This window comes from Nerophis ophidion, linkage group LG09 (assembly GCF_033978795.1).
Source record: "Nerophis ophidion isolate RoL-2023_Sa linkage group LG09, RoL_Noph_v1.0, whole genome shotgun sequence".
Lineage (NCBI taxonomy): Eukaryota > Metazoa > Chordata > Actinopteri > Syngnathiformes > Syngnathidae > Nerophis > Nerophis ophidion.
In genome coordinates, this window is record NC_084619.1 from 59,563,073 (window position 1) to 59,580,572 (window position 17,500).

Consider the following 17,500-nt stretch of genomic DNA (forward strand, 5'->3'; position numbering starts at 1 on the left):
TGCAAGGAGGTGCACGTGTTCAATGTGCACACGCACACACACGCACACACACACACGCACACGTAAAAACACGCCCACTTACCTTTCCCGGCGTCACATTTTCACACATGAGGACTTCATTGTTGGTTGCGAACTCTGGGGCGTTGTCATTTTTGTCTTTCACCACAATGTTGACGCGCACTTTTGTGTCTTGGTGGTGTCCTCCTACACACACACACACACACACACACACACTGGTTATCATTTGGAATGGGGACCAAGTTGTTGATCATGACTTGTGGGGACCACCGTTTCTACTGCCCAGTTAGCTCATACACATCTTTAAATCTCTGGATTGATGAAGTAATGTGCTGATTATACTTAGTGGGGACCCTGGGGAAAAATAGTTAATATGGTTCATGGGGATCACAAAAACTTTCAAAAATCACTTAGGCATCTTCAGAATGGATCTGACTATCATTTAAAAAAGTTTCCCTTTGGGAGACCTGGTTTTTTTTGGTCCCCATACCGTCAGAAGTCCCCTGAAGGTGACTGTGTAGACAGAGTGAGGGTCCCCATTAAGTCAGAACACACACACACACACACACACGCACACACACACACACGCACGCACGCACGCACGCACACACACACACACACACACACACACACACACACACACACACACACACACACACACACACACACACACACACACACAGGTTATCATTTGGAATGGGGACCAAGTTGTAGATCATGACTTGTGGGGACCACCCTTTCTATTGCCCAGTTAGCTCATACACGTCTTTAAATCTCTGGATTGATGAAGTAATGTGCTGATCATACATACTGGGGACCCTGAGGAAAAATATTTATTATGGTTCATGGGGATCGCAAAAATGTTTTAAAAATCACTTAGGCATCTTCAGAATGGATCCGACCGTTATTTAAAAAGGTTTCTCTTTAGGGGACCTGTTTTTTTGTCCCTATACCGTCAGAGGTCCCCTAAAGGTCTGACTGTGTAAACAGAGCGATTTCCCCATTAAGTCAGCGTTACAGAACACACACACACACACACACACACACACACACACACACACACACACACACACACACACACACACACACACACACACACACACACACACGCACACGCACACACACACACACACACACAATCTGGTTATCATTTGAAATGGGGACCAAGTTGTTGTTCAGTACTTGTGGGGACCACCCTTTCTACAAGTTGTTGATCGTGACTTGTGGGGACCACCCTTTCTACAGGTTGTGGAGGCATTTAAAAAATAGGTAAAATGGCCACTGCCCAGTTAGCTCATACATGTCTTTAAATCTCTGGATTGATGAAGTAATGAGCTGATCATACTTACTGGGGACCCTGGGGAAAAAGAGTTAATATGGTTCATGGGGATCACGAACACTTTCAAAAATTGCTTAGGCATCTTCAGAATGGTTCTGACTATCATTTAAAAAGGTTTCCCTTTAGCGGACCTGCTTTTTTTGGTCCCCATATCGTCAGAGGTCCCCTAAAGGTGTGTAAACTGAGCGATGTCCCCATTAAGTCAGCATTGCCAGAACACGCACACACACACACACACACACACACTAGTCATGCGTGAGAATCTATCGAGTGAACACTTTTAGGACAGTTTCCCAGCAACCCCTTGCTGTCAATGTTAACAAGCTAACGTTTGTATGCTAAAGTTTTATGCTTGTATTTTAGCTAATTTTGTTTGTTTGAACCTAAAAACAAATTGGGACACTTGACGCTACCTTAGAAGTATGCTAACTTAACATAGTAACATCATATGCCTGCATTTTAAGTAATTTTTTTTACTGTAAAAATCATGTTTTTTGATCCTTTGCCCCATCTTAGATGAATGCTAACTCATCCTATGTTAGCATACTGACATTTTTATGCTAGCATTTTTACAAATTGTGTATGTTTACACCTACAATGCTTGGATTTTGGATTATTGGCACGCCATTGTTAACATGCTAATATTTATATGCTAAAGTTTTACGCTAGTATTTTAGCTAATTGTGTTTATGTAACAAATTAAACCTAAAAATTTTCTTTTTGATACTTGGCATCATCTTAGAACTATGCTAAGTTAGCATACTAACATAAAATGCCTGCATTTTAAATAATGTCCTAGAAATCCTGTTTTTTGATATTTTGCCCCATCTAAGAAGTATGCTAACTCATTCTTTGTTAGCATGCTAACATTTTATGCTAGAATGTTATCTAATGTTGAATGTATGCTAACTTAGCATACTAACATAATATGCCTGCATTTTAACTAATGTTGTTCTTCTAGAAATCATGTTGCGTTGCATGTGTCGGCATGCTAAAGTTAGCATTTCAGTTTGACTCATGGGTATCGGCGCCATTCACATGCAGTCCCTCGCGGAATTGCGGATTTTCAAGTTTTCATTTAGATTCTTCTTCCTTGTGCTTTGTAAACACTTTGAGTGATTATTGTCCCAACACGTTAAAAGCATTTGTGAACTGTTGTGGGGGCCATCTATGGCGCTAATGACGATGAGAGATTATCATCACACCTCAACATCTCTAACATGTATATGAAAATATGTGCTTAATTGTCTTACCCGGGATCAATACATGTTAAATAAATATATGAATACATGCCAACTGGGAAGTACATGTTTATATACTACATTACCCAGAAGGGTTAGCCCCGTAGACAGGAACAGGAAGTAGGTCTGAGCTACGTTGTGTCGTTTGATCACTAAAGAGTTAAAATATTTTTTTTATTCTGTATCACCGTTTTTTTTAGGAACGGAAACTACAGCTCTGTTTTTTTATTTTATTTATTTTTTGGTTTCCCCACCCCGTCATTATGAGGCCTCTACTTAGCTTCCCCGGGGCCCGTTAGTGGTCAGAGTTGCCTGCCTCGCTCTCGACTCTGCGGGCTGGGAGCCTGTTTCCATCTGGCCATCTGGCGTCAAGTGCGCCTGTGAGGGAAACCGCACGGCGCTTGGCGGGGAGAGCCTGGGTGGGGCCCCTAGTGGCTCGCTTGCAACCGGAGGGCGGGAGGGGCCAGGGCAGGGGTGGTGTTGCCTGTGAGGGGGGGGACCCCGTCGAGTCAGCTTTCGTTCCTTTTCCGCACCGTTAGCGTTTGTGGCGAGCGGCGTATTTTATTTCGAGCTACGCGCCCGTCCACGTGGTGGCACTTCAGGCGTGCTTTGAAGGTTCCCACACCGGACAAATGAATTAAATAGTAAAATAAATTATATAATAAATATAAAATAAATAATACATTTTACGGTACAAAATCATGCAGTTTAATCGCCAGAATTTTACTGTAAAAATACGTTACTATTTTGCCACTAACTGACAATCCCTTTTTTTTTTAATTAAATGTATTTAATTTAAAACAAATATATTTTAGTTTATTTTATTTTTTAACAATTTTATCTTATTATTTTTATTTTTTAATGTTTCTTAAATTGTTTTAGTTTTCATTTATTTATTTTTTATTTTTTATTTTTTTTTGTAAAACATTTTACTAATTTGTTTTATTTTTATACTTTTATTCTTTTTTTAAATATTTTTTTTTGTATGTATTTATTTAATTTTTTCACTGAAAATCCAACAGCACCATGCTGCCCTTGGCACTTTGGCAATTGGCGATCACTCCAGCAGCACTGAGAGCCCACCCAGTCAAGGTACCTCTAGGTAATTTTGCAATTTTCAAAGCCAATAAAGAAATTGACTCCAAAAAAAATAAATAAATAAACACTTCGACGTAAAAACTGGCAGCTCAGTTGCCAAAGATTTACCGTAAATATATTTGTGGTAGCGTATTTCAATTTACAGTAACTTACTGTAAAAACAACTGGCAGCTCTGTCACCAGGATTTTGCTGAAACAATAAAATGTATACTATTTATCCAGTTATAGTAATTCACTGTAAAAATATAGCATGACAAACTACTAACCGTATCAGTGCAGTGTCAGTACAGCTAGTGAGTGTGCCACACGCTCATTAAAGTGATAAGACACTTTCTTAATGCACAGTCGTGTTCTGACACTAAATAAAACATCAAACGGCCCCCACAGGCTGGGACTATTCGGGATGTGGCCCCTGGTGGAAAGGTTGGTATGGCCCCTGTCTAAGGTCGGAAGTCCTTAGACCGCTTGTGTTAGGTCTGTGGTCTAAGATTTGTGGTGTAAGTTCAGCGTCTAAGGTCAGTGGTCTAAGGTCAACGGTCTAAGGTCGGTGGTCTAAGGTCGGCAGTCTAAGGTCGGCAGTCCAAAGTCAACAGTCTAAGGTCGGTGGTCTAAGTTTGGCGTCTACGGTTGGCGGTTTAAGGTCAACAGTCTAAGGTCAGCGGTCTAAGGTCATCAATCTAAGGTCAGTGGTCTAGGTTTGGCGTCTTAGGTTGGCGGTCTAAGGTCAGCGGTTTAAGGTCATGGGTCTCAGGTACGCGGTCTAAGGTTGGCGGTCTAAGTTTTGCGTCTAAGGTTGGCGGTCTAAGGTCAACAGTGTAAGGTCAGTGGTCTAAGTTCGGCGGTTTGAGGTTAGCGTTTTAAGGTCACGGGTCTAAGATGGCGGTGTAAGGTCGACGGTCTAAGTTTGGCGTCTAAAGTCAACAGTGTACGGTCGGCGGTCTAAGGTCAGCGGTCTAAGGTCAGTGGTCTAAGTTTGGCATCTTAGGTCGGCGGTCTAAGGTCATCGGTGTAAGGTCATGGGTCTCAGGTACGCGGTCTAGGGTTGACGGTCTAAGTTTTTTGTCTAAGGTTGGCGGTTTAAGGTCAACAGTCTAAGGTCAGTGGTCTAAGTTCAATGTCTTAGGTCGGCGGTCTAAGGTCAGTGGTTTAAGGTCACGGGTCTCAGGTTGGTGATCTAAGGTTGACGGTCTAAGTTCGGCATCTAGGGTCAGCGGTTTAAGATTGGCATCTTAGGTCGGCGGTATAAGGTCAGCAGTTTAAGTTCACGGGTCTCAGGTAGGCGGTCTGAAGTTGGCGGTCTAAGTTTCGCATCTAAGGTTGGCGGTCTAATGTCAACAGTCTAAGGTCAGTGGTCTAAGTTTGACGTCTTAGGTCAGCGGTATAAGGTCACGAGTCTCAGGTTGGCGGTCTAAGGTCAGCGTCTAAGATCAACGGTCTGAGTTCAGCATCTAAAGTCAGCGGTCTAAAGTCATCAATCTAAGGTCAGTTGTCTAAGTTTGGTCTCTTAGGTCGGCGGTTTAAGGTCAACGGTTTAAGGTCATGAGGCTCAGGTCTATGGTCTAAAGTTGGCGGTGTAAGGGTGGCAGTCTAAGGTTGACGGGCTCAGGTCGACGGTCTAGGTTCAGCGTCTAAGGTTGATGTCTAAGGTCAACAGTCTAAGGTCGGCAGTCTAAGGTCGACGGTCTAAGTTCATCATCTAAGGTCGGCGGTCTAAGGTCATCAATGTAAGGTCAGTGATCTAAGTTTGTTGTCTTGGGTCGGCGGTCTAAGGTCTGCGGTTTAAGGTCACGGGTCTCAGGTCGGCTGTCTAAGGGCGGCCGTCTAAGGTTGACAGGCTCAGGCAGTCTAAGTTCAGCGTCTAAGGTCGGCGGTCTAAGGTCGATGGTCTAAGTTCAGAGTATAAGTTCGGCGTCTAAGGTCAACAGTGTATGGATCGGCGGTCTAAGGCCGCTAATCTAAGGTCCCCAGTTTAAAGTCGGCCGTCTACGGTCGGCGGACTAAGTTCGCCATTTAAGGTCAGTGGTCTAAGGTCTGCAGTATAGGGTCTTGGATCCAAGGTCGGCGGTCTAAGGTCCCCGGTTAAAGGTCCAAGCTCGCGGTTCTAAGGTCCCCGGTTTAGGGTCCCTGGTGTAAGGTCGCTGTTCTGAGTTCGGCAGTGTAAAGACGGCGTTCTAAGGTCCCCGATGTAAGGTCTCTGGTCTAAGGTCCAAAAGGCGCTGGGGGTCTCACCTATCTCCGTGGCTGACACAGAGATGTTGTGCCAGGCCTGGGCCTCCCGGTCCAGAGGTCTGGTGGTGGTGATCATGCCGTCCTCTGCGTTGATGCTGAAGAACTGTTCCACGTCCGTGTAGCGAGGGATCATGTACCTGGGACCAGGGCACCAACTTTAGTACGGCTCCACAGGAGAAAGTGTTCGTGTGTGTGTGTGTGTGTGTGTGTGTGTGTGTGTACGTGTGTTTGTGTGTGTTACCTGACTGGGTTGTTGGCCACGTCCGTGTCCTTGGCGTGGACCCGACCCACTTGGGTCCCCCCAGGGGCGTTCTCCTCCACCTCGAAGGTGTACGAGGGCGCCACGAAGACCGGAGGCTCGTCGGCGTCCTCCACAGATATCTGCCAACATTAAAAACTCTATCACTTTTGTTTTAACAGTAAAATATGAGTGACTGAGCTGCCAGTCTATTTTTTTTTTACCGTGAAATCTATGATCAGTGTTTTTGTTTTACAGTGAATTACTGTAAATGGAAAAAATGCTACCACTTTTATTTGTGTAGTAAAATCCTTGGAACTGAGCTACACTTTTTTTTTTTTACTTTAAAATATACCAATTTTGGTTTTCACAGTGAATTACTGTAAATTAAAAGACACTGCCACTTTTTTTAACAGAAAAATTTAAACAATTGAGCAGTATCTTTACACGATATAATTTATTTACATTACAGAAGTAATGTAAATAAATAAAAAATGCTACCACTTTTAGTCAACAGGACAATTTTAGTGGTGTTTTTCGGTGACTCAGGTGCCATTTTTACCTTAATATCTACCATTTTTGTTTTTACAATGAATTACTGTAAATTTTAAAAGTACTTAAAGGCAAATTTAAATTGAATAACGCTACCACCTTTAGTTTTACAGTAAAATTCAAGTAAATGAGCTGCCAGTTTTTTTACTGTAAAAAATACTTATGTCAGTGTTTTTGTTTGTTTTTTACAGTTATTTTACTGTAAATGGTAAAACTTTTATTTTTTTAAATTAAATATTTGTATTTCCGTATGTCAGTGTATTATTATACAGTTATTTACTGTAAATGGTAAATCAGTGTCACTTTTATTTTTACGGTAAAAATTGCAGCGACGGAGCTGACATTATTTTACTGTAAAATGTACGTTTGTTAGTGCTTTGTTTTGTTTTTGTTTTTTTTACAGGTATTTACTGTAAATGGTAAAACAGTGGCCCTTTATTTTTTTTTACAGTAAAACCGTAGAGACTACGCTGCAATTTTTTTACTGTAAAATTTACGTATGCCAGTGTATTATTTGGCAATTATTTACGGTAAATGGTAAAACAGTACCACTTTTATTTTTATGGTGAAAATCATAGCGACATAGCTGCCATTTTTTTACTGTAAAATTTACGTATGTTAGTGCTTTGTTTTTTTTGTTTTTTGTTTTTTTTTACAGTTATTTACTGTAAATGGTAAAACAGTACCACTTTATTTTAACCATAAATTTCTGGCGACTAAACCGCCAATTTTCTACTGTAATATTTTACCGTGATTTTTTTTTTTACAGGTATTTACTGTGAATTGAAAAACACTACCAATTGTATTTTTACAGTAAAATCATAATGATCTAGCTGCCATATTTTAACTGTAAAATGTACATATGTCACTGTTATTTTAATGCAGTTATTTACTGTAAATGGTGAAACAGGGCCACTGTAGCGACTGAGCTGTCATTTTTTGAAACTGTAAAATGTACGTATGTCAGTGTTTTTTTTTTTAGTTATTTACTGTAAATTGAAAAACCCTACCACTTTTATTTTTACAGTAACATCGTAACGACTGAGCTGCTGTTTTTAACTGTAAAATGTACCGATGTTAGTGGGTTGTTATTTTTTTACAAATATTTTCTGTGAACGTTAAACATTGCCACTTTTATTTTTACGGTAAAAATCGTAACGACTGAGTTACCATTTTTTTCTTACTGTAAAATGTATGTATGTCAATGTCTTTTTTTAACAGTTATTTACTGTAAATGGCGAAGCAGTGCCACTTATTTTTTTACAGTAAAATCGTAGCGACTGAGCTACCAGTTTTCTTCTGTAATACTTTACAGTATTTTTTAATAGTTTTTTATTGTAAATTGAAAAATCCTACTGCTTTTATTTTTACAGTAATATCGTAATGACTGAGCTGCCATTTTTTAACTGTAAAATGTACTGATGTTTGTGTTTTTTTTGTTTTTTTTTTACAGTTATTTTCTGTGAATGTTAAACAGTGCCACTTTTATTTTTATGGTAAAAATCGTAAAGACTGAGCTGCCACTTTTTGACTGTAAAATGTACGTATGTTAATGTGTTTTTTTTTTACCAGTTATTTATTGTGCTACTTATTTTTACAGTAAAATCGTTGCGACTGAGCTGCCAGTTTTCTCCAGTAATATTTTACAGTGATTTTGTTTTGTTTTACAGTTTTTTACCGTAAATTGAAAAATCCTACCACTTTTATTTTTACAGTAAAATCGTATTGACTGATCTGCCGTTTTTTAACTGTAAAATGTACTGATTTTAGTGTTTTTTTGTTTTTTTTTACAGTTATTTTCTGTGAATGTTAAACACTGCCCCTTTTTATTTTTACGGTAAAAATCGTAAAGACTGTGCTACCATTTTTTTAAATGTAAAATTTACGTATGTTAATGTGTTTTTTAACAGTTATTTAAATTGTAGCGACTGAGCTGCCAGTTTTATCCTGTAATATTTTAAAGTGATTTTATTTGTATTTTTTTAATTTTTTTTTTACTGTAAATTGGAAAATGCTACCACGTTTATTTTTTTTTTAAACTTGAAAGTTCCAGTTGCATTTGTTACAGGAAGTATGCCATGTCCCACACACCTTGACGGTGGCCACATCCTTGTAGGGGCCCCAGGCCAGATACTGGGGGTCCACGTGCAGGTTGAAGCCCTCCACTCTCAGGGAGTACGACCTCTTAGTCTCAAAGTCCACGCGCTGCAGAGAGAAGACCCGATCAAAACGTAAAATAAAAGACCAAACGGGTGAAATGTAACGAGAAAAAAGATCAAATGTTGACTCAAAAAACACACAACTGTTTTTTTTCTATAAAACTGTCATTGCTCAAACATAATAATGAATCAAAATCAATGTTGTTATGAATTATTGACATATTCAAGGCTTTGAAATATTTTATTTTGAAAAAAAAGTCTTATTTTCTGTTTGACAAATAAAAAAAACAACTCAGTTGTCTATGACAAAAAGGGCAAAAAACAACAACACAAAAATCCCTTAAAAAATATTATAACTTAAAATCAGCTAAACGATCGGAAGTTGCTATTTAGACTTAAGTGTTGAAAGTAAAATAATACTACTAATCTTAAGTTGTTTCTTTTTAACACTTTTATGAATGGAACTCTTTTGGATCCCTAAATAATAATAATAACTTTAGCTTCAGACTTCTTCTGTTTGTTTGATGTCGTCATTACTGCCACAAGTGGTGGGAAACTGTATTACAACCGGGTATCACATCTGAGAAACATTATTATTATTTTTTTTAGGCAGCCCAACAATTGACCGTGGCCCTATGGTCAAGGAACGCGGGTCTAGCCAACATCAAGCCAAAGGTAACCAAGTCCGACTACAAAAGTGACGCTTCTGTCTAAATGTCTTGTCAGCGTCACGGCGCTCAACTTTGGCGCCACCCCACCGCGCCGCCATCAAAGGTGTCCAACAAGCGGCGAGTTAACGTGTAGCATATGACCTCCTTCTTTCCACACGCGTCACTCATCCACACCTTGGCAATAATATTCACTGAAAGGTGCACGTGTACACACACACGCAGGCACGCACGCACGTATGAGGGGCCGTAAGGGACATTATTCAGAATTACCTCTTACATACACTACTGAAATGCTCTCACATAAACAACTAAAATGTTTTACTCTCATGCACACACACACACACCAATTGCGTTTGAGAGACAACAATTTTAGTATTATGTGTGCAAGGATTTCAGTTATATGTATAAGAACATCTTACCAGTGTGTGTGAGAGGATCTTACCAGTGTATGTGAGAGCATTTCAGTAGTGTATGTAAGAGCATTTCAGTAGTGTATGTGAGAGCATTTCAGTAGTGTATGTGAGAGCATTTCAGTATTGTATGTAAGAGCATTTCAGTAGTGTATGTGAGAGCATTTCAGTAGTGTATGTGAGAGCATTTCAGTAGTGTATGTAAGAGCATTTCAGTAGTGTATGTAAGAGGTAATTCTGAATAATGTCCCTAACGGCCCCTCGCACGCACACACGCACGCGCGCACACACACACACACACACACACACACACACACACACACACACACACACACACACACACACACACACACAAACAAACTGGTTATCATTTGGAAGGCGGACTAAGTTGTTGGTGACTTGTGGGGACCACCCTTTCTACAGGTTGTGCAGGCATAAAAACGTTTTGGTAAAATAACCACTGCCCAGTTAGCTCTTACACGTCTTTAAATCTCTGGATTGATGAAGTAATGTGCTGATCATACTTACTGGGGACCCACGGGAAAAAGAGTTAATATGGTTCATGGGGACCAAATTTAAATAATTTTGCATAATTCACACAAATTTGCACGCAACTACTAAATTAACCAGTAAATATGTTTTATAGGCCAAAGCTTAAAGATCACTTAGGCATCTTCAGAATGGATCTGACTATCATTTAAAAAGGTTCCCCTTTAGGAGATCTGTTTTATTTGGTCCCCATACCGTCAGAAGTCCCCTAAAGGTGACTGTGTAAACAGAGTGATGTCCCCATTAAGTCAGCATTGCCAGAACACACACACACACACGCACACACACACACACACACACACACATACACACACACCGCTCCTTAATATTCTGCAAAGTGCTTTGGTCAGGACACAGTTGAAAGAGAATGGTTGATTAAAGCTCATGCTGCTGTGAGAAGGAGAATAGAGATTAGCGAAGGCTTCTCCCGATGCTGATTTCAAAGAGTGTACAGGTGTGTTAATATATTGCGTGTGTGTGTAAGTGTGTGTGTGTGTGTGTGTGTGTGTGTGTGTGTGTGTGTGTGTGTGTTGTGCTGCCTCTAGTGGCCAACAGGTGATGATTTCCCCCGAGAGGCATCAAGACTCAATAATCACGCTCGCACATCTGAATCAGGACACAGTAATCAGATTGAGTTCAACACAAGTGGGTTTCATGGTGTCACACACACACACACACACACACACACACACACACACACACACACACACACACACACACACACACACACACACACACACACACACACGCGGCGTGTGTCAAACCAGCCTTAGGCTCTGATGCTATTATTACAAAAGTCACCAGGAGTCGTGATGAAGGTTTTTTGTGTGATTGTTCCTGTCGTTAGTCAACACAACACACACACACACACACACACACGCACACACACACACACACACACACACACACACACACACACACACACACACACACACACACACACACACACACACACACACACACACACAATGTAGCTAAGCTTATCTCGTTTGATTTTTGATTTTTTTTTTCACCCAACTTGTGCTACACACACAGTGTGTGTAGCAACACTGCCAGACAAAAGTCATTGGACACAAGCATTCATTCATTCTGTCAGCCTTGTCCCTGACAGTTTCCTTATGTTTTGTTTTCTCCTCTGTCATTTCCTGTCAGCGCTCTTATTTTGGTTATTTCCTGATAGTCCCCCTGAGTGCTGCTTCCCCTCACCTGCGGCTGAATGGCACCTGGCCACACCTGGTGTCAATCAGCCAGCTGCTACTTTAACCTGCTTTGTCCTCCACTCTGTGTTGGAGTATTGTCGTGTGGTTTCGTTGTATGCTGTAAGCTATAAGCTATTCACTGGATCCTGACTCCGGTTCCTGCTTCCTGGTTTCTGGTTCGTGTTTTCCTTTTCTTATTTTTTGAACATTAAAACCATGTTTTCCTGCACAATGCCTGCCGCCTTCTCTGCATCTTGGGGTTCATCAACAACACACTCTGACACATTCATTCATTCATTCGTGAGTGTTACTAATACGTGGTCAATACTCAGGTCACGATATGTAGATGGGTAATTCTTGGTGGGTTTTGGACGGTTATTAATTAGGTCTTCTAAGATTAATTTTGCTGATGTTTATTTACGATTTAGAATGCTTGTAAAAACAAACGTGTTCTTGATAGGGACTGTGAATGATAGTAGGCTACCGCAGTGGGGCATAGATTCATCCATTCATTCATTTAATCATATATCTTTCCGTTAATCAATTAATTAATTAAAAAAAAATAATTAATCCATCCATATGTTCATGTATCCATTCATTCTTCTGTTCAATAAATAAGTATATAATTAATTCATTAATGCATTCATTCATTCATCCAGTCATTTAATCATGCACTGATTTGTTCATTAATGTATTCGTTCATTTATCCATTCATCCGTTCATTTATTCATTCATCTATCATATGTCCGTCCGTCAGTTAATTAATTAATTAATTAATGCATCCATATGTTTATTCATCCATTCATTCATCCAGCCATTCTTTAATTCATTCATCTATTCATTCATTGAGCCATTTATTCATTCATACATCCCTTGATTCATTACTTTGTTTATTAGTCATTCATTCATTCATTCATCTATCCTGGATTCAGTAACTTATTCATCCATCCATTCATTAGTTAATTAATTAATTCATCCGTTCAATTATTCATTAAACCATTCATCCGTTCAGTAATGTATTTATTCATTAAATCATCTGTTCTTTATTCATTCATTTATTAATCAACTAATTACTTAATTCATTCATTCATTCATTCATTCATTCAGTAATTCATCCATCCATGCATTTATTAATTGATGAATCCATCTTTTCATTCGTTCATTGATGCAGCCTTCCATTCAGCTGTTCATTAATTCATGTATACAGTCATCCACCCATCCATTCATCCGTTCTTTACTTCATTCATTCATTTATTCATCCATTCATCCGTTCCTTTTTTCATCCATCATCCATCGAGTCATTAATGAATTAATTCATCCCTCCATTCAATAAATAATTAATTCATTCTTCCGTTCATTAATTAATTCATTCATCCGTTTTTTATTCCATCCTTCCATCCATCTGTCCATCCATTTATTAATCTATCCATTTATCCCTCCGTTCAATAATTAATTAATTCATTCATTCATCCATTCAGCCGTTCATTCATTCATTCATTCATTCATCCAGACCTGGCTGCAGAAAAACACTTAAGAGGGGCAGTAAATTTTTTCAGGGGGGCCTGAAAATGTTAAAAGCTACATCGAATATTAATTCTTATTTTTTTCATGCACATCATTAATAATAATTAATATATAAATGACTACAACACCCTTAAGAGGTCACAGATGATGTGTATGTATGTATATATATATATATATATATATATATATATATATATATATATATATATATATATATATACATATATATTATATATATGTGAATTTTAAGTGAGCTGCAGGCTGAAGATGGTCACACTGTGGACAACTTTATAGAAAAGTGACGCCACATGGTATGAACTGACTGAAACGCCAAAAAGAGAAGGTGAAACAAGTACAATTGGTGCCGTAAGAACCTAATGTTCTTCATCCTTGTGAGGACCAACATGTCCTCGCGTGTTTTTATTCTCCTTGCTTTTTTTAAAATCCGTGCACTCGTTTCCCTCACCAGGTCCTGCCGACCGGAATACTCAAACCTCCGGTCGCTGCTCATGGACAGGAAAAGTAACAACTAATATTTTTGACAATTTTATATAAAAGTATTAAAAAATATATATTACAACCACATAATAATACTGTGATAATTTTTATTAATAAATACAAAAATAATTATGTACAAAATAAATAATGTAATTTAAGTATAATAAGTATATGATTTATATGTAATTATACATAATTACAATGATAATAATTTATAATTGTATAATTTATAATTTTTTGCACCCTGCAGTTTACTAAACGGTGCTGAATTTTCTTTGCTGACGGCCTTAAAGCAAATAGTTGTCATTAAAACGCATGCAAAGATCTTTCAACTGTCGCACGTACTTTCTAGATCAGCCTCTCCCTCTTGGACTTCAGCATTTGGAACAACACCTCCCGGTAACACTCAACAGCTAACTGCTTCACATAACCTTGGATTTTGTCACACTCCATTTCTCCTTGTTTTTATATTATTATTGTTTGATTATTATATAAATATATATATATATATATATATATATATATATATATATATATATATATATATATATATATATATATATATATATATGATAAATCTTAGAGCCCCCCCTTGTGTCTGTACCGTCAACTCCTCCCTGCATTTATAGCAGTTTCAGTTTCATAAATTCACCAAAATGTCAGTCTGTTTTGCTTATTGGATAGCTAGCTTGTGCATCTAGTGGGTCCATGACGACGACTTCTATTTTGTTTGATCAGCCGTTTTACCTGCCATGTAACAAGCACCGTAATATTTAGAAAATATTTCTGCGTAAATCCCTGATTTCACAACACATATATCTGCGTCTTACAGTCAGGTACGGCTTATATATGGAAATAATTTATATCAGTGGGTGTGGCTTATATACCGCTGACATTTTTGCTTTACCTTCTTCAGCTTGATGACGGCCTCCCTGGTCTCAGAGTCCGTGGTCAGGTCGAACATTCCCAGGCCGTCGCCGTCCGTCAGGCGGTAGTTGACCATCCCGTTGTCTCCCATGTCGGGGTCCTTGGCCTTGAGGCGTCCCACCTCCTCCCCCTCCACCTTGTCCTCGGACACGGCCATGGTGTACACGCCTGCCAGGGAGGACGGCATACAGAAGGTGAGTAGATGGACGGACTTTAGTGGGAGATTAGGGTCTATACAGTCCCTCTGACTCAAGGTTGCTCTCGTCCCCTATGGAGGACGTGTGTGTGTGTGTGCGCGTGCGTGTGTGTGTGTGTGTGTGTGTGTGTGTGTGTTCTTGTATTTCTACCCTTCTTGAAACATCAACAAAGAAAAGTACTGTCCACATGAGGAGGTGTGAACAAGTGAGGACATAAATCATGGTCCCAAAACGGAAAAGCATTGCATCTAATAGAGAATGTCTTATTAGCACCCCCTGGTGGGGAAATCTATCAAAATGAGGGTGGTCCCAAGAAGGAAAGATTTTTCTAATTGACTGTGTGTCTGTGGTTTTAGAATTGCTCACCTTTGGTCAACATATGAAATAACAAATGTACGACATTGAAATGCGTCCCCTTTGGCCAAAATGTATTTAAAAAAATGAATAAAATATGGAAATAGAGACATACTGTAATAACTTGAAGTAAATAATAAAGATTACAAAAATAATTACAAACAAAAAATTGTAAATACGAATAAAAACTAACTAAAAGCAGTCTTTTTCGCACAATGTCGACTTTTTTTTATAAATTTGGGAAACATTTCTCATATTCTTTGAGTTTGTGTAATATTGCAATACTTTCTCGTAAAATTGTTACTTTTTATGTAAGAAATATTATTTTTTAATGCAAAACGTGGACACTTGTCATATAACATTTTATCACAATATTGCCCTTTTTTTGTTGTTTTGGTAAAATACTGACATTTCTTGAGTAAAATTCTGACTTCTGTCATAATTTTGCCAAGTGAAATTCCAAAAAATATTATAATATTGCCAACATTTTTAAGTTTTCTTATAAAATTGTGACTTTTAGCGGGTAAAATTGCGATTAATTTCATAAAATTGCCAACATTTTGAGCTTTTCTTCCAAAATTGCAACTGTTATTGAGTAAAATTCAGACTTTTATCATAATATTGCACAAATGTTCAGTTTTTCTTGTAACATTTTGACTTGCGTTGAATAAAATGACAACTTTTATTATAACTCCCAAAATGCTAAGGTTTTTTGTGTGAAATTCCAACCAATTTTTCACAACAAGCATTTTTATATTTGCATAGTATGTATATATTATTAATGTTATAAATACACTTCTTTATATAGCTAGAAAGGGTGGTCCTAAAGAGGTAGGATTCTTTACAGGTCTCAAGAAGGTATGAAATACAAGAACGTGTGTGTGTGTGTGTGTGTGTGTGTGTGTGTGTGTGTGTGTGTGTGACCACCACCATCTCCCCATCTCTTCTTTTTTCATTTTATCAAACAATCTCATCTGACCTTCATCCACTCTCCATCATCAATCCTCCTTTTTCCTATTCTTCTTTCCTCCTTTTCCCCCCCAAAAAACCTAAGCAAAAAAATAAATCAATCTGGAGACGTAAGCAGACCGCATATCTGGTTTTGTTCAAAAAACTGCAACCGACAACATTGTTGATATGATCGATCATAGTCATCGCCGCGCATAAGAACATTGGTATGGTTTCCCCATGGGAGATCATGTGTATAGAAATGGTCTGTTCCAGAGTCAAACTTGCACCGTCATTGAAAAAAACAACTAAACAATGCTTTAATTTTATTACATATATTAAAGGGAATAAATGGATGGATGGATGGATGGATGTACTATTTAAAGGGGAACTGCACTTATTGGGCAATTTTGCTTATTTTTCACAATCATGATGAGACACAAGTAGACAAAATGTTGTTGTTCTTTGCATTCTAACAAGTAAAAATAATCTCGTTCTTGAAGGCTAGCAATGCAGCTAATGTTAGCAATCAATTCTACCTCTAAATAATTTTAAAATGCATTCAAAAACCGTCAACAGTACTTCATTTATGTTCTGAAACCTGCATAATAACCAAAGTGTACACCATTGTTTTTGTAATAGCGAACACTGAGGAACTTTTTTTCCAGCACGCATGTCATGCTGCACGTATCATGATCAATATAAACTAACTTGGCTGTTTGGTCCAACTGGCTGGGGATGTTTTTGATGATTTATATGGGTAAGCACTCCATTTATGTCAAAATAGCTTGACTCCTAATTCAACATTTATAGCGCCAAAGTAACTTTCACCTCACTCTCTCGGCTTCTGTCTGCTCCAACGTCTCACTCTTCTTTCGTGCTCCCTTCTATTGGAAGTAGTTCTTCCTCAGTATGTTCAGCTTCAAAAGTATACAGTTGTGAATCTTCTTTGGTCCCAAAATAGTCCTTTTTGTTGTCTGTTACCAAATCTGCCATAGTTACAACACACTCGCATATGTATGCATGTATACATATACATATATATATATATATATATATATATATATATATATATATATATATATATATATATATATATATATATATATATATATATATCTTTATTTATATGAGGCGTCATAGCTCGGTTGGTTGAGTGGCCGTGCCAGCAACTTGAGGGTTGCAGGTTCGATTCCCGCTTCCACCATCCTAGTCACTGCCGTTGTGTCCTTGGGCAAGACACTTTACCCACCGGCTCTTAGTGCCACCCACACTGGTTTAAATGTGACTTAGACATTGGGTTTCACTATGTAAAGCGCTTTGAGTCACTCGAGAAAAGTGCTATATAA

The 17,500-nt window shown here is 38.4% G+C and overlaps 1 protein-coding gene across 2 annotated transcripts in view; it reads right to left on the reverse strand.

The window, feature by feature from the left end:
* The window catches only part of LOC133559525 (cadherin-11-like), a 171,246-nt gene that overhangs the window by 8,456 nt on the left and 145,290 nt on the right, over positions 1-17,500 (reverse strand). For both annotated transcript variants that reach the window (XM_061911370.1, XM_061911371.1), the window contains exons 8-12: positions 14,633-14,820; positions 8,807-8,920; positions 6,167-6,306; positions 5,926-6,062; positions 83-204 (exon numbers count right to left, since the gene is read on the reverse strand). In XM_061911370.1, the coding sequence (XP_061767354.1) occupies positions 83-204; positions 5,926-6,062; positions 6,167-6,306; positions 8,807-8,920; positions 14,633-14,820 (701 nt within the window). The remainder of the gene's footprint in view (positions 1-82; positions 205-5,925; positions 6,063-6,166; positions 6,307-8,806; positions 8,921-14,632; positions 14,821-17,500) is intronic.